Source organism: Chelonoidis abingdonii, chromosome 24 (genome assembly GCF_003597395.2).
Source record: "Chelonoidis abingdonii isolate Lonesome George chromosome 24, CheloAbing_2.0, whole genome shotgun sequence".
Lineage (NCBI taxonomy): Eukaryota > Metazoa > Chordata > Testudines > Testudinidae > Chelonoidis > Chelonoidis abingdonii.
In genome coordinates, this window is record NC_133792.1 from 20,565,958 (window position 1) to 20,583,540 (window position 17,583).

Genomic DNA, 17,583 nt, shown 5'->3' on the forward strand with positions numbered 1-17,583 from the left:
TATGTTGTCCAGTGGAAAATTCTAGAAAAAACAAGTTTTGCTTTTGTTTGACAAATACAATACATCTGATGAAGTGGGTTTTAGCCCATGAAAGCTTATGTCCAAATAAATTTGTTAGTCTCTAAGGTGCCACAAGTACTCCTCATTCTTTTTGCTGATACAGACTAACACGGCTACCACTCTGAAACAAACTTTACTGTTTTGCTTGGCCCTGCTCCACCAAATGCCTACACAAACACATGAGAAATATAAGCATGATAAGGAAAGACCCTGGGAAGTCAAGATACATTTTATTCTAGTAGTCACTGATGAGGTACGTACTTTTATCTATGCCAGAATGGGGTCCGAAAGAGCATTGCATATATCTTATTTTGAGCAGGAGCCTGGGTATTTTTATTTAAAGGAACTTCCGAAATAACACTGCACACAAATCCATATTAGGAAACATATTATAATTATTGTTGAAATTTCATTTGACAATTTTCCACGGTATGGTTTTGACTAAATAAGAATTTAGTAATAAAACATTTCAAATGTGAATGTATAGAAAACTGAAAGTTCATTTCAAATTCAAATTCATTTCAAACTGAATGAGGCGGAAAGTCTTGGTTGTGTGAAACTGAAAAAAGGTAACGGGCTAACTGCATCCCTGGTGTAACGTCACTGATTTAAATGGGAAAGACACTCATTATTTTTGTATATATGTATTTGTAAATACATGTATATATTTAGAAAAATACAAAAATTCAGAGTTATAACCAACAAACAATTGCAAAGATTGGGAAAAGTCCGCTTTCTCTGCGGATTTCTAAAAAGACCAATAAATTAGGGACTTCACCTCCTGGTAAGCGGTGCCTTTCAACTTCTTACCAATGGGAATTTACAAAACATGAACACCGCTTGTAAGTTTCAAACGGTTCTGTTCCTGCACCAACTGCGCCGACCTTGGAGCGGATGCAATGAGCTGGAGGGCGGGGCAGCAGGTGGTGCCGACGAGTTTCCGTGGCGCTGCCCCTAACGGGAAGAGAGCCCGGGAGAGGAGAGGCGAGCCTGCCTGGGCTGCGCTTTGCTCGCTCCGTCCGGGCCCGGGGTGCAGCCCGCCGGCCCCCAAGCTCGTGGGCTGCGCTCGCACCAGCCAGCGCGGCGCCCCCGAAACGCTGCAGCGCTGGGCGGCCGTTCATTAACCCTCGCCGCTCGCCTGCGGGGGGCCCAGCTGTCCTCTGCCCAGGGGAAACAGGGGCAGCGCCGGAATCGGATAGCGAGAAGCGGGGGCAACAGAACTACCACCCCCACTGGCGCCAACACTGCCCCCACTTCCCTTGCTACTGCCGCCCCCTGTCCCCCCCGTTACCCTCCCCTCGTTATTGCCCCCACTTCCCTTGCTACTGCCGCCCCCTGTCCCCCCCGTTACCCTCCCCTCGTTATTGCCCCCACTTCCCTTGCTACTGCCGCCCCCTGTCCCCCCCGTTACCTTCCCCTCGTTATTGCCCCCACTTCCCTTGCTACTGCCGCCCCCTGTCCCCCCCGTTACCCTCCCCTCGTTATTGCCCCCACTTCCCTTGCTACTGCCGCCCCCTGTCCCCCCCGTTACCTTCCCCTCGTTATTGCCCCCACTTCCCTTGCTACTGCCGCCCCCTGTCCCCCCCGTTACCCTCCCCTCGTTATTGCCCCCACTTCGCTTGCTACTGCCGCTCCCTCAGTCCCTCAATTGTTACCCTCCCCTGTTATTCCCCCCGAGTCCCCTCCCCCCGTTATTCCCATTCCCCTCGCTCTTACTCAGTCCCCTCCTCATTGCCCCCCGCTTCGACCCCCTTGCCGCCTGTTTTTGTCCCTCCCCCGTTACCCGGGCGACAGGCTCCGCCCACCCTGGCGGCTCTTCTTTTGCTGTCTTAGGGGAGGCGAGGCGCTGGATGATGACATCATCATTCCGCGCCACCCCCACCCCCTCCTCAGTCGCCTCTGCCGGTACCGGTTGGAGCGCGAGCGCCGCTGTCCCGCACATGCGCATAGCAGCGGTTGACCTCAGGCCCGGGCCCCCCTCGGGCCCAGGACACCTGCCCCCAGTAGCGGCGGCCGCTCGGGCCGGGACCATGGGCAGCGCGGTGAGTGTCAGCCCCAGAGTGCGGCTGCTGGGGCGGGAGAAGGGAGGAGAGAGCCCTGTGGCCGGCGCCAGGTGCCCCCGAGGGAGAGAATGGGGTGATCGCCCAGTGACCCATCGCCCTGTGCCAGCTCCTGGCAGTCCGGGGCTAGGCACCCCGGGCGTGGGGCTGCGTCCCTGCCCCTCTCCGCTCATAGCCCCGATGGGCCTTTGCAGCGTTGTTAACTGACCACTCCGCCGTGAACGATCCCGTAGCGTGTGTTACCCCTGACGCGAAACAACCTCTTCCACCTGGGATTAGCTGGGACGGGCCCAGTGCCTGCCCCAGACCCGAAGAAGAGCTCTGCGTATCTCTGTCACCAAGAGATGGGCCCATAAAACATACTGTCTCACCCACCTTGTGTCTCATTTGTGACCAGTCCTCTATGTATGCCGTGTTGTAGCTGTGTCTGGCCCAGGATATCGGCGAGACACGGTGGGTGAGGTAATATCTCTTATTTCCCCAACTTCTCATAGCTCTGGTCTGTACTGGGGGGGGTCGATCTAAGTTGCGCAACTTCAGCTGAATAACATAGCAGAAGTCAATCTACTTAGATCGACTTGCCTTCACCGCTGTGAGTCATAGAATCATAGAATCAAAAGGTTGGAAGGGACCTCATGAGGTCATCTAGTCCAACCCCCTGCTAAAGGCAGGACCATTTTCCTAACAAACCCACAGGGTGGGTCTAGCCGGACCTTAAATAGCTCAAAGATGGAGATCCACCACCTCCCTAGGTAACCCATCCTCATACTTCACCACGCCCACAGAAAGGTGCTAATATCACCTCGACTTCCGCAACTCAACTTCAAACTCATGCCTCCTGTTCGGTCCCTTCACCACCGAGACAGCCTATCCCCCCACTTGAAACCCTTCAAGAAGTTCAGGGTTGCTAGCAAATCCCGCCCATCTTCTCGTCTGCAGGCTAATATAAGCCCATCTCCTTCAGTCCCTCATAAGTCAGGGTCCATCCCCACATTTCGGTCCACTCCGCTGATCTCTCCAATGTTCCACATCCTGTGAGGTGGCCCCAATAACGGACCACAATATTCCAGAGCGCCTCACCATGCCCGGAAAAGAGGATAATCACAATCCTGCGATCTGCTGCGCAACACTCCTACAATACAGCCCAGTATGCATTACCTACTTTTGCATACAAGGCACCACTGTAGGCTTGAACTTTCCACTACCGTAACCCAGCTCCTCTCTTCACACGCTACTTACCAAGCAGTCCCAGCTGTACAGTGGCATGGGGTTTTTCGTCCTAAGTGCAGGACTTTGGCACTTGTTCTTGTTGAAACTTCATAGTTTCTGCTGGCCCACTTCTTCCCAATTTGCTACAGTTCCCCTGATCCTAATCCCTGCCTCGCCAGCGGTGTCCACCACTCCTCCACACTTGGTGTCATCTGAATTACTTAAGTGCAAACGCTATCCCATCATCAAGATCATAATGGAAGGACATGAGATCAGAACGGCCCTAAGAACGACCCCTGGGGCACACCCTGTTACTGCGTTGCAACTAGAGTAGGTGTGCATTGAATACTACCCGCTGAGCCCGTTGATTTCAAAACCATCTATCCCACTTCACAGCCGTTCCTCCAAACCCATACTTCCTATTTCTGATGAACAATTTGCTTGGGGAAACCGTTCAAAGCCCTTTACTAAAGTCCAAGGAATACAACCTCAACAGCTTGCCCCCATCCATCAATCCACGTCATTCTCATCGGAGAAACAATGGGTCATGGATTTAGCACATTGTTGTAGGATCCCATCTGACTGCTTCTGATCACCTTTTCCTCTAAGTGTCAGGATGGGATCCTCCAGCATCGCTCAATGATTTTCTTCAGGAGATTGAGAGATGACGAACTATTGTCTGTAAGTTCCCTGGATCTCCTTTTTCCCTTTCTTAAAATAAGGTAAACTATAGTGCTTCTCCATCCCTGGGACCTCTCCTGTTCAGCCATTGAATTCAAAGATAACGGTCAACGGTCTGCCAATCAATCACTAACTCCCTCAGCACCTCGGATTGCAGTTCGTCGCGCCCATAACGTGCACTTAAAAACCTCTTAAGTGTCCCAACTACCCCTACACAGGTGCTCCTCCTCCTCTCCCTCCTGCGTCCCAGGTATTCGGTGTTGATCTGCCTAGACTTGGGGGAAGGAGAAAAGTGAAGAAATTGATACTTCAAGCCTTCATACTCACCACTAGGAACTGCCCATTGAGTAAGGACCTTCACCATCCCTAGTCCTCTCTTTGCTACTACTGTAAACCCCTTCTATTATCCTCACATCCCTTGCTAGTTAAACCAATATGCCCTTTTGGCCTTTTCTGATCTATCCCTGCAGGCCCGACAATAATCTTATATGCCTCCCAGTCATCTGTCCAACTTCCTATGTTTGGAAGCTTCCTCTTTGGCTCACCACCACTGAGGTCCCTGTTAAGCCAAGCTGTGCACTTTCTTACGCTGCTGTTCTTTGCACAATCGGTAGTTTGTTCCTGCTCTTAGCATGGTCTTTAACTCAAAGATGCCTGGACGACCCATCCGCCCTACTTGTCAGGCTTCCCAGGAATCCTTGCCCATCATTTCTCTAAGGGAGCTGAAAATCCGCTTTTCCGAAAATCCAGGGGTTTGCGTTCTGCTTTTTTTTCCTCCTCCTTACCTTGACCACGGTCTGAACTCTACGATTCATCGATCACTGGCTGCCATGCCTCACCCTTACTTCCCCGATCAACTCTTCTCTATTTGTGAGCAGGAGGTCGAGAGGCGCAAGGCCCCTCGTTGGTTCCCCCAGCATTTGTACCAGGAAGTTGTTCTCAGCGATCTCCAAAAACTTCCTGCTGCTGCTCCCCCGTCGACTCTGCTTGCGCCTGTTGCAGTGGTGGAGTACAGGAGTCAAAGGGAGAGGGCTCAGAGGTCGATCTGGCGGGTAGTATAGACATACCCTTAGTGAGAGAGGTAGTCTCTCAAGCTACACACAGCTCGTTTTCATGAATTTATCAGATTCTCTTTTTGAACCCCGTTATGCTTTTGGCCTTCACAACGTTCCCTGCAAGGAGTTCCACAGATTGACTGTGTGTTGTGTAAAGAAGTACTTCCTTATGTTTGTTTTAAACCTGCGGCCTCTTTATTTCATCTGGTGACCTCTGGTTCTTATGTTACGTGAAGGGGTAAATAATACTTCCCTATTCACTTTCTCCACCCCACTCACGGTTTTATAGACCTCAGTCATATCTCCCCATAGTCAGGAGGAGGGCAAGGACCACAGAGAGAATGAAAAAGAGCGGGGAGGAAGAGATGGGAGCAGAAGGATGTGGAGGAAGGTAATGGGTTGGGCTTTGGGGTAGTAGATTTGGCAAAGGGTGTGTGTTGGGGGGGCGGTATTGTGTGTAAATCTTCTCTAAGGGAGGTGGCTCTGCCCACATCTGCTTGTTCTCTGGATGGATATTGCGGTAGCTTCTTGCTCCTGTGCCACTCTGATATCAGGCTACTGCTAGGAAATGTCGTTCTGTCCAGTGCTATGTTGTGGTTTGTGGCTGCAACAATCTGCTCATCTCGCAGAACCTTCTTTGATGGTGTGAGCGTGCTCTGCCAAATGTGTGTGTGTGTGTGTGTGTGTGTGTGTGTGTGTGTATAATGTGTTATTTGGTGTCCATGTGTACATGTAATGGTGTATGTCATATATAGGAATATACGCATTGCCAGACTGGATCAGCCACAACCCATCTAATCTAGTATCCTGTCTGATAGTGGCCAGCAGCAGTTGCTTCAGAGGAAGGTACAAGAAACCTCATATTAGTCACATGTGGGAATATCTGCCCCTCCCCCGCAATTAGATCTCCTAATCTCTTAAATTAGAAAAAGCAGGAGGTTTAATAACTCTGCAAAATTTTGTAAACTCCTGATCTACCGTCATTATTTTATACATTTTTTTATCATGTCCCCTCTTTATTTGTAAGGTAAATAATCCAAGTCTTGTAAATCTCTTTTCAGTTGAGAGATTTTCCAGGCCACTGATCATTCTCATCACTCTTATCTGAACTCCTTCTAATTCTGGATTATCCTTTGGGGGGGGGGGGCGGAGGGGGGTGTTACCAATACTGCACATGGTATTGTAGATGAGACCACATCACTGATTTACAGAATGACATAGTAATATGCTCTATTCTCCACATCAATCCTTATGCATCCTAACAGTGATTGATTTTTTTGGCCCTAGCTGCACATCGAGCCAAGGTCTTCATTGGCCACAGTGTCACCCGGATCCCTTTCCTGAACTGATAGTCTTAATTTAGAATCTTGCAAGGTGTATGAGGAGTATAATTTTTCCCTCCAGTGTGCATTACTTTTCATTTATGTACATTGAACTTCATTTGCTGTTGTGTTGCCCATTCACCAAGCTTGTTTGGGTCCCTCTGAAGTCCCTCACAAGCCTCTCTGGACCTGACTGACTTAAATAATTGTGTGTCATCTGCACATTTTGCTACCTCACTGTTTACCTCCCTTTCCAGATCACAAATAAATATATTGAACAACACTGGACCGAATCTGGTGTGATTCTAGTAGAATTGGTGTTATAGGAGGTAATTATAGCATTTTCATCATGAGCACCCTTTATATAAAGAGAGAATAAAATGTGCCAGCTTGATTGCCTTGGAGACCGATGCCTCCATTTACCCACAGAATGGGATCATCATGGGCAGCACTTTGTGTGTGCACATGCATTCCCCCACCTACCTTAGCAAGCATGGAAATGTCTGAAAGGGTAGAAGGGGACTCAGTTTTCAATGACATTCAAATCTTTAGCCTGACAGCATGGTAAAGGGTGCTGGTGGTGGTGGTGGGGATTTGTGTTGTGAGAGCCTGGATCCAGACTGGCACTGAGCCAGCCAGATGGGATGGTCTAAGCCTTTGAGTTGAAATTCCTAGAACCACAGTATCAAATCCAGAAAGAGTTGACTCAGCTTTTCATCCTCCGGAGATAGATACTTCCTTGCAGCAGCAGATCTTTAGAAAGAAAAAGAAAAAAAAAAAAAGCCAAAATCTTCAAAATACAGTGCATAAAGTTAGATATCCAAATCCATAGTTAGGAACTTTAGGTGCCTAAATACAGATTTAAGTGCTTAGCATTAAACACTGAGATTAACAATTTTCACTCTATGTCCTGTAGGGTCTCTAATGGGCCTTAAACATACGGTAGTAAGAGGGGGAAGTTGCCTAACAGTTTCTGGGGGAAATTTCCATTCTCCCTCTTTTGTGCAAGATACTGTGCATCAACTGATTGATCTTTTCTATCCCTGTGACAGTTGTAATTTGTGGAGATGGATGAATTAAGCCCATATTAGTTAGAGCTGTGTGAATAGAACCTTGCACCTGTTCTGAACTTTAATGATTTCAGTGGACCTTCCTCCACACAGATCCAGTAGCTTTTGGGAAGAAAGGTGCTATAGATATGTGAAACAGAATTTGTTATATCCTTGCAGAAAACTAGCATTAATACAATGTTAAGGCTGAGTCCAGGTCTCCACTATAAACTTACATCACTTTAACTATGTCATTCAGGGATGTGAAAAATCTAAACCATGGTGTAGACAGTGCTATGTTGATGGGAGGGCTTCTCCCGTTGACATAGCTACTGGCTCTTGCAGAGGTTGATAGACTGTGCCTACAGGAGCAGCTCTCCTGTTGCCATAGTAGTGTCTTCACTGAAGCGCTACAGCAGCACCATTGCTGTGTTTTAAGTGTAGACCTTCCCTGAGAGATCAAGCACCTAAAAGTCTACAATTTCAGAGTTAGGCCCTAGTCATGAAATCACTTATGCACTTGCTGAACTTTAAGAGTGAGTGGTTCCTTTGAAGCTACAGCTGGAAGCGTTACATTAAGCATGACATCTGTTCCTTGAGCTTATACCTTAATAGAGGTCTCTCTTTATAACATTATAAATTATTTGTCAAATTGCTACTATGTACAGTATAATATAAGACAGCCATGTATGCAATGAACTACAATATATTATGTGCTCCAGACTTGGCTTGATATTTTTTGAAGTCTTAGTGAGATAGATTAGAAGACAATTGTTTCAGTAGTTTGAAAGTTTCAAGTCAGCAAGATGAAACTTATTTTTTTATTCTTTAGATCAGCTCCAACCTAGAAAGCTGTGGAGCTGTGAAACTCCCTAGCAATCTTTTTCACTATACCTAACAAGTCAGGTGGTACCGGAAAATGTCAAATATTATTTCATTGCAAGAGTTAAATGGCATCCAGAAAAACCAATGGATTATCGACCTTTTGCTGAATGGATGGTTATGCCATTAAAAATGTAATATTCTTAAAAGTTTACATTTCATTTTACAACACACCCTCCCACAGCTGCTCCAGTGTCAGTGTTAATGTTATCTAAGAGCATAGACCCATTAAATGTCATTTATGTTTACATGATGGGCACAGCAGCATGCAAATGAGAACAAGCTGTTGCTGTTAAATGACCTGGTCAGCTCAGCTGTTGAAGCATATCTCCGATTAACCTGCTGATTGTTTCATGGGAGAGAATAACAACTCTCCCTCTATGACAGGGCTCAGACATAAAGCCAGTATCTTAACTACACCCCAGCATAATACCATGAAAAGGGGGAGTATTCATGGGCAGGGTAGAACAGAGCAGATTCAGAAATCAAGTTTTAATGCTCTGACACTTATACTTACTAATGTACTTACTCTTAAGTAGGTAAATAGTTCAGTTGACTTCAGTGGAGCTACTCATCTGAGTAAAATTAAGTAGGTGCATAAGAGTTTGCAGGAACAGGGTCTTAGGGAAGGATTTTAGAATATTGAAAAATGTTCCAATTAAAGATATTCAAGAAGAGATTGTATTTTTAAAAATACAATAAAAAATAATATATAAAATGTTGTTACTGCCATATCTAATACATGAATATACCAAGTTCTAAGTTTTGTAATTTGTCCATTCACAATATTTTTATTTAAAAAAAATCACTTAAAAGCAGTATAGTATGTGGAAGCACATTGTTACATGTACTGCCATGTCTAAGTTTATCTAGAACTTCATCTGTTAGAAAGATACTTCATTTTCTTAATCACAGGATTAAGAATAATTCATAATAAGATTAGAATAATAATAATGCTTTGCATCTATGTATTGTCTTTCACTCAAGGATCTCAAAGCACTTCAGAAACTTGCATTAATTGTATGTTTTGGGCTTTTTCTGTAATGTTTGTCATGATAGTACCTGAGCACTTTACTAAATTTGTTCATATAAAATCTTGTGAAGTAGGGAATTATTTTACAGATGGGTGGCTGTAGCAAAGACTGGGGAGGTGGCTTGTTTAGGGTCATATAGGATGCCCCTGATAGACCCAGGAGCAGATCCCCAGATCTCTCAAATAACTTAACCACAACACCATTAATTTTCCTCTCTGAGCCTCTGGGTTATACAGTGCATTGGTTATTAGGCAGAATTTACTTGGGGATTTCACCTTAAACAGTGCACCAATACATGGCCCTGTGCAATAGGTCAGGATTATTATCTGTACACAGTTAACTGAGGCGGAGAGTGGTTGTGACTTGCCCAAAGTCACACACTGAGTTAATGAGGCTGTTGTGAGGTTTGTAAAATACTTTACTATACTGGCATATAAGGTATTATAACCTTATAGTTAACTAATAGTAGCCTTGGTAATAATAGGAATTAGTTTCAAAGAATGGTCTAATAATAAAATGAAATTTCTTCTTAGGCCTAGCAGTGATAGTATTTCTCCTTCAGCAAAAGAAAGAACTTTCCAGGCCTGTGTGTCTGAGCTTTCTCCAGCTGTAAGATGCAAAGTAATAACAAGAAACAATGTTATGGGGTGTGGAAGGAGGCTAGGGAAATTCCCCATTATTTAATAGCATTGTCTGATTAGTGTGTTGTCATCTGATAGTTCCTGGAAGTTGGCACATTAGAAGCATGAGGTGAAACAGAGAGTAGCTAACAGACTAATGCTCATCACTGTCAAATAATAACAAAGGTTACATGGAAACATGCTAAGATTATAAATCATAAAAACTGTGTAAGACTATGGATATTTCATTTATTTTTGTAGAATATGAAGGAAGAAATAAGGTAGGTAAATACCTTTTAAAACTATGGAGCACAGGGAATTGCGATGACAGTGAGCCCTCCAGGCTCATCCAAGCGAAGGAACATCCTGTACAGTGTGAAAAAAACACATTGCTTTGTTTTTCTTGAAAAATGTTTCATTGTTTTCATTTTGTTTATTGGAAACATCATTCTGGGATGTATTAGCAGGAGTGTTGTAAGCAGGACACAAGAAGTAATTCCTCCACTCTACTCCACGCTGATTAGGGCTCATTTGGAGTATTGTGTCTGGTTCTGAACACCACATTGCGGGAAAGATATGGACGAATTGGTGAGAATCCAGACAAGAGCAACAAAAATGATTAAAGGGCTAGTAAACATGACCTGTGAGGGAAGATTGGGGGGAAAAAAATGGGTTTGTTTAGTATGGAGAAGAGAAGACCTATGGGGGCATGATAACAGTTTTTGAGTACATAAAAGATTGTTATAAGGAGTAGGGAGAAAAATTGTTCTTATTAACCTCTGAGGATAGGCCAAGAAGCAAGGGGCTTAAATTGCAGCAAGTTTAGCAGTTTAGGTTGGACATTAAGAGAAACTTCCTAAATGTCAGGGTAGTTAAGCACTGAAATAAATTGCCTAGGGACATTGTGGAATTTCCATCATTGGAGATTTTTAAGAGCAGGTTAGATAAACACCTGTCAGGGATGATCTAGAGAATATTTAGTCCTACCCTGAATGCAGTGGACTGGACTAGAAAACATCTCAAGGTCCCTTCTAGTCCTTCGATTCTGTGATTCTATAATGCTTAGCAAGGTTTAAAAATTAGCAGGAGCCCAGAATTGCTGTTGTCTGTACTATGTCCAGTATTTATTTGCACAGTATGTTGAAAGCCTCACTTGAATAGAGTGTTACTTATAAATGAATAAGGATCAAATGAAAACCCATGGATCAATGGGACTACTGACATGGGTAAGGACTGCTCATGTTGCAGTATCGTGCCCTGTTGATTAAAGGGATATGCTATATGTTAATCAACCTTGCAAAATTGTCATGAAAATATACCAGCTCAGAGACACAGTCCTCTTGTTTCCACTCCATTACCATAGTGAGGTTGATGATAGGTTAATATTATAACCTAGATACCACACAGATTGGGTGTTTTGTAATCATCCAGTTAGGCAATAATGGAAAAAATTCTATTTTACTTGCCCATCAAAAAATACATTACCCCAGGCAACAGAGTGAGTAGAGTTTTGCAAGGTGGCTGTAAATAGCATCAGGTTGGAATAGATCCACCAGACTCTCTTTACCTCCCTCTGGAGTTTTTTAAATGTGTTTTCCTTCTGTTCCTTCCTGCAGGCCTGTTCCTTCCTGGAAATTCAGCAGAAAGTTTGCATTCATAGGTTGCTGAATCTTTTCCATATTAATGGATGACATTTGGTATGTGCACTGCAAATCCTGCTCTGGGACTCTGTGAACTGTGGGGTGCCTGATGCCTGTAATCCCCATTCCCCGCCGTGTCCGTTCTTTCCACGGCCCCCACACAACATGTCTGCATTCAGCCTGTGGCCCAGTAAGGACCACTCACTTGGTGCGCACCAAGTACAACAACTTCGACATCTATCTGAAATCCCGATGGATGTATGGATTCATTCGTTTCCTGCTGTACTTCAGCTGCAGCCTGTTTACCTCCATCCTCTGGGTGGCGCTTTCTATCTTGTTTTGCCTTCAGTACCTGGGCATCCGGATCTTTCTGCGTTTCCAGTACAAACTCTCCATCATCCTCCTCTTGTTGGGGCGAAGGCGGGTGGACTTCAGCCTCATGAATGAACTGCTCATCTATGGAATTCACGTGACCATGCTGCTAGTGGGGGGGCTGGGCTGGTGTTTCATGGTGTTTGTGGATATGTAAATAAAGTGAGCGCATGTGGGCTCAGGAGGTGACTCTAACTCTACCCCAAAACCTATGGATATCTCCTTTGCCTTTTTTTAAATACAAATTTATTTATCAGTGCTAGATTTTGATAAATTCATGTACCTGTCTCTGGAATTGGGTTTATTTTTATTTTTTTGAGGGCTGGGGTGCTGCTGAGTTACCGTCCCTGATTGCAAGTGGGCTACATTCAATTTTTGTTTCCACAGTGAAAACTACATACATTTCCTTTCAGTCCATAGGATTCTAGCCTGCTAAACTATTCCAGTGGGCATGGAAAGGGCAGTGATTTAACTGGAGGAGGGAAGCCAAATAATTTTGCACCCTGCCCCTTTAATCATCTGTATCCTCTTTCTAAAAATGTTCAGTGATGTCCTGTGCAAGTAATATATATTCCTATCTACCCAGTCTTCTCCCTTGGTGTATTCTGGACTTGCATTATCCTTTGCTAAACATCTTGGGCCAAATTCATCAATGATTTCAGTAGACTTACACCAGCAATGTATTTGGACCATTTTGATATTGTATTTACCTCAGACTGCTGTTTTGATAGCTTTGAGCGGCTTACCCCTCTTTAGGCATTTAGGGTGGGATCTTCCAGAATCACTTGGCACTGATATATCATTCCTATGTGAAGTAATGGAAGCAGAGTTAGGCCCAGTGCTAAGTGCTTTTGAAAATTCCACCCTCAGCAAATAAACCACTGGAAAATGATAGGCCTAGAGTAACTCATCTCCATCTCTTCCTTAATGCCTAACATATCTGGACCTGATTCTGATCTTTCTTACTTTGAGTTTACTCTAGTGTCTTCATGGAAGTTACTCCTGAATTGCACCAGTGCAAGTGAGATCAGACTATGGTGTCTTTCATCTAGGGGAACTTGAAAACTAACCAAAATCTGAAAGTGCAGCATTGTGAATTCTTTAATAATATAGAGGAAATATTCTGGCTTTGCCACCAGTTGTGGCAGTGGAAGGTCAAGTCATTAGAAACTTTTTCTGATGATTTAATAATCAAGAGACAAGTTCTGATCTCAGTCACACCGATCTTAATCTGGGGTGATTCCCCTGAAATCAATTTACGCATAACTGCAAGTAAATTCAGAGCCTGGCCCAAAGTGTCTATTCAGAGTTACCAGCATTTACTCAAAACAAAGTTAGAATGTTGTCCCTTTCCCCATTTTTCTGTAAGGAATTGCAGATTGATTTCTTACAAGAAGGTTGGCTACAAAGACCAAGACCTGTTTCTGTTTTCAAATCATTGTAATTCAGTCCATTGAAGTCAATGGAGTCATGTTGATATAAAGTTAGGGTAAGTGAGATGAGAATTAGGTCACTAATGTATTGAAAAGACATTTTTTGTGGTCCAGTATTTGTATTTCCTTCAGTAGGGTTACTTCATAGGGTCCAATACATACTCATATGCAGAGGGAAAGGATGCTTTTACATTGCAGCTTATGGGGACAGTGCCTTTTGGTGGTAGACATTTGGTTTTGCAGATTTGCAGATGCAGAGTAGGGATGCTTCTCTCTGAAGCCTTAATCTAGAGCAAAACCAGAAATTATCTATACAGTCTGATGATGTAGTAATACAGACTGACCACAGGGTGCTGATTGAGGCTGGGTCCTGGCAGAATAAATCTTAGATCAGCACTGCAGGAGCTGAGAGATGTTTCCATGGGAGCAAAGTGGTTAATCAGTGTTGTGCCATAAGCCATGTTCTCTTGATGCTCCTTGGTAGTTGCCAGAACTGTGCATGTAACTGCTCCCCTTGGGCTTTGTTCTAGGAGAGTTCACCCAGCTGCTGTGTTTATTACATCTGCCTACCCAACCTGCACTCATCACCCTTGCGTCTGAGCACCTTACACATTCTTATTTTGTTTTACTAATATCTTACATTTAAGGCTGAGATTTTGTCATGGGTATTTTTAGTAAAAGTCACAGACGGCCACGACTCACGGTGCTGTTGGGATTTGCAGCTGCTCCAGCTCCACCACTGCTCCTGGGGGGCTGACCCAACTCTGGCTGGCTGCTGGTCAGCTGTTCCGGTGGCCCTGGGGTTAGCCACTGGTCAACTGTTCCGGCAGCTGTGGTTTGAGCAGCCCCAAGGCTGACAGCTGCTCCAGCCCTGCCCCAGAAGAAGTCCTGGAGGTCCCGGAAAGTAATGGAATCTGCGACCTCCATGACAGTATCACTGCCTTAGTTATATTTCTTATATATGAGTTTCCAGAATTGCTGGGAGGGAGGGAGATCTAATGTGATACTTCCATTCCCCAGTCTTCCCACCTAAAACGATGAGGCCCAGATTCTGGGTTCCAGTGCGCTGACCTTTTCTAGCAAAGCTACATCGAGTCTCTGGGGAGGGTGGGTCCCCAAATGAGATGACAATGCCCTGTTATCTCTATTCTCCATGCAGCTCCCAGCCTAAGGGTTGGAGCACTCTGGGCACTGACTATCCTAGCCTCCCTGACAATTCATAGGGAGCCACTGCAGGCAATGTAAGTTACAGCAGCCATGGAGCTGCTCTGACTAACGCTGGAGGCCCCAGCAGTCCCCAAACCATCGAAAATCCAAGAGGTGCAAAAATCAGGTAAAGCCACCTGTGCTCCTATGCCTGGCTGGCACATCACAGGATCTGGCATTAAGTCAGGTAGAAACTCTTGGCAGAGGGGATCTCTTTCAGTGCTTATTTAAATAACAGTCAAAAGAGGCATCAATGGAGAGTTTGGTGGTGTGCTCTCTTGATTTCCGCTCACCTGTTCCAACTTCCGCATGAGCTACCTACAGTGGTCCCAGTCCTTGTTAATCTAGGGAGCCAGGCACCCCTCTGTTTCAGTGCATTGCAGTGTTCCTAAAGCACCTTTCTGGCCCTCTGTGTCCAAAATTGGATATTATGTATCAAGTGAATGTCCTAAAGTCAAGTAAATGGGTAATGCTTATCAAATCAAGGAAAGGAGCAGGCCAACCAAGGATAAAAGGTCACATAAAAGATTAAATGAAGATGAAAATGGTGCCTTATATATGAAAATGATCCCTCAATTTGTTTCCTATGCCCAAATGTCTGCTGTCACAAGGCCCTAAAGCTTCACTTACCAAGACCTGATGTCAGGACTCTGTGATTCTCCTGGAAAGGTGGATAACTTGGAAGGCTGTAAATGCATGGTATGATTACAGCAGGCGAACAAGTAGCAAGATTCCTAGGTTCTGTTCCCAGATGTGTCACTGTATTGCTGTGAGCTTGGATACGTCACTTAAACTGACTCATTTTCCATATCTGTAAAATGGGGATAATACCTACCTTCCTCTGTAAAGTGCTAGTGATCTTTGGTTGAAAGGTACTAAATACACAAAGGGAAAAATATTATGTCACGGGCACTAAGCCATTGCAAGACTTGTATTCCTTACAATGCATAGGTGATAGTGATGTTATCTGCTGCAGCTGGGGAAACAATGACCTTTGAACACCAATGTGGGCAGGTAAGAGGAAGAGGGGGTGGTTTTCAAATAATTTGTTTTAAAATATGTCAGCTTGAACATTTTAGGTGTACATGAATAGAATAATATTTGGCACCTATATAGCACTTTTCATCTTCAAAGTGTTTTACAATCACTAGCTAATTAATCTTCACAACATCCCTAGAAGGTTGCTGAATAAGTAAGATCTTGGTAACGATTTGGGATTGTAATCAGTTTTTTTTAATACAGGGATTTTGTTTTTAAGCATTTGTTTACTTTTAATTAAAGGTTTTTCTCGAAGTTGAGATGTTCAAAGTGACCTACAAGTTCAAGGAGGTGAAGGCAGGCTGTGAGGAGAAAGCTGTTAACCAAGCCAAAGCTATATGATGGACAGAGTAAATGACACAGTAAAGCGTATGCTTTCAATAAGCAATTTTTTCTCATAAAGCTTTCTTCATTGCAAAAGTCCTTTCTTAAAAAAAAAAAAAAAAAAAAAAATGGTCAGAACAGACCAAATAATAAAACGGGTAGAAGCTGGAATTTATTCCTATGTCTTTAAGAGTCAGACAAATAGCAAATTAATGTTAGTTGCCAGAAATATTTTAGCCTGAGCAGGTATGTGCAAACCCTACTCCACTGTTTTCCCTTGGATTTATTCCTGTTTCCCAGACTCGCTCAGACATGAGAGAGACATAGTCAGATTAAAATAATTAGACAAAAAAATTCATTATATTACAAATAACTATAGATAATAAAACTGAAACGATTTGAAAAATTTAATCAACTTTTCATCATTGGTGATGTTTGCTTCACTTTTTCAATTTCATCTTGGACAATGAGAATAAACTGGTCGCTTTCATTTTTGTTTTTAGTTAGCTTTTCCTTGATCCTGTCATACTGCTTCTTTGGGCTATAAATACTGCAGATTAATGTTTATTTGGTTTTTAAAATGCTTCCAGAGGAATTTTAATAGAAACCATAGAAGCAAGACAAATAGAAATAAGTTTTGAGAGAGATTATTTTTACCAGACCTACATATTGAGCTGTATTTGATCTGACAGTGTCCCTTTGGGGCCCAATCCTGCAGTCTTTGCACATCCCAGACTCCCTTTGATATCTCCTTTTCAAGTCATTGCAGGTTTCAGATATGCAGGGAATGGAAGACCTTTATGTTTTTGAAGCTGGAACTCCCAATCTGTTACAGCAGACTTAAGGGCAAGGATGACTGCATGTGTGGTAACAAAGTCGCATTAGCTCTGCCCTTTAACTGATTAATGTATAAACTACAATGCAAAGTGTTTGATTTGCACCATGTTAACCTTTTGAAACATGGATACAACTCAGTGTCTTGAGTGCCTGTTGAGTTCTTTATGAAACATGCCACCTTCATTAAACATTTTTATTAAATGTCTGAATGGATTGGTTGTTTAAACCAATGGGAAAATGTTAGAGATACTGTTTTACAAAGATGCTACCACTCTGCTCTGGTATTGTTTGACACCCACATTGCACAGATGTAAATTACTACAGCAGGTGCGAGCAGTAGAGAATCAGGCCCAAGTAATTAAGCCTCACAGACATCCTTGTGAGTGTAATTGTCTCAATGTTTATAGCTGAGTAATTTAACGATTAGGAAGGTTAGTCACCAAGGAGTTACTGGGAGAGCCAGGAGTCCTGACCCCCAGTCCCTTGCACTAACATGACTTGTGTCTTGCCATATCCTCTTGCAGGTGTGGAGTAACTGCGCAGGTTGCTGTCTGCTGTCCCTCTCCCGTGTGGAGATGAGACTATACTACAGCATTGTAATCACAATTCAGCAATCAGCGACTCCATAGCATCTATTACGGATGTTGTTATTGCTACTGATTTTACATAGAAGGTACTCAGATGGGAGAGTGATTGGCAGCAGCATACACAGATCCAAGATAGATGCTGAATATGATTTGTCTTGGTCTACGCTGATTGGT

General features: G+C 43.9%; 1 protein-coding gene across 2 annotated transcripts; it reads left to right on the top strand.

The window, feature by feature from the left end:
• Positions 1-1,944: 1,944 nt before the first annotated feature.
• Positions 1,945-17,027, top strand: TMEM250 (transmembrane protein 250). Of its 2 annotated transcripts, none has more exons than XM_032767707.2 (3): positions 1,945-2,102; positions 11,589-14,810; positions 15,703-17,027. In XM_032767707.2, the coding sequence occupies exon 2, from the start codon at positions 11,722-11,724 to the stop codon at positions 12,139-12,141; it is 420 nt and encodes a 139-aa protein (XP_032623598.1). In that variant the 5' UTR covers positions 1,945-2,102; positions 11,589-11,721; the 3' UTR covers positions 12,142-14,810; positions 15,703-17,027. The 2 variants fall into 2 exon arrangements, with proteins under 2 accessions (XP_032623598.1, XP_032623599.1); XM_032767708.2 differs by lacking the exon at positions 1,945-2,102 and adding an exon at positions 8,391-8,452.
• The last annotated feature ends 556 nt before the right edge of the window (positions 17,028-17,583 follow it).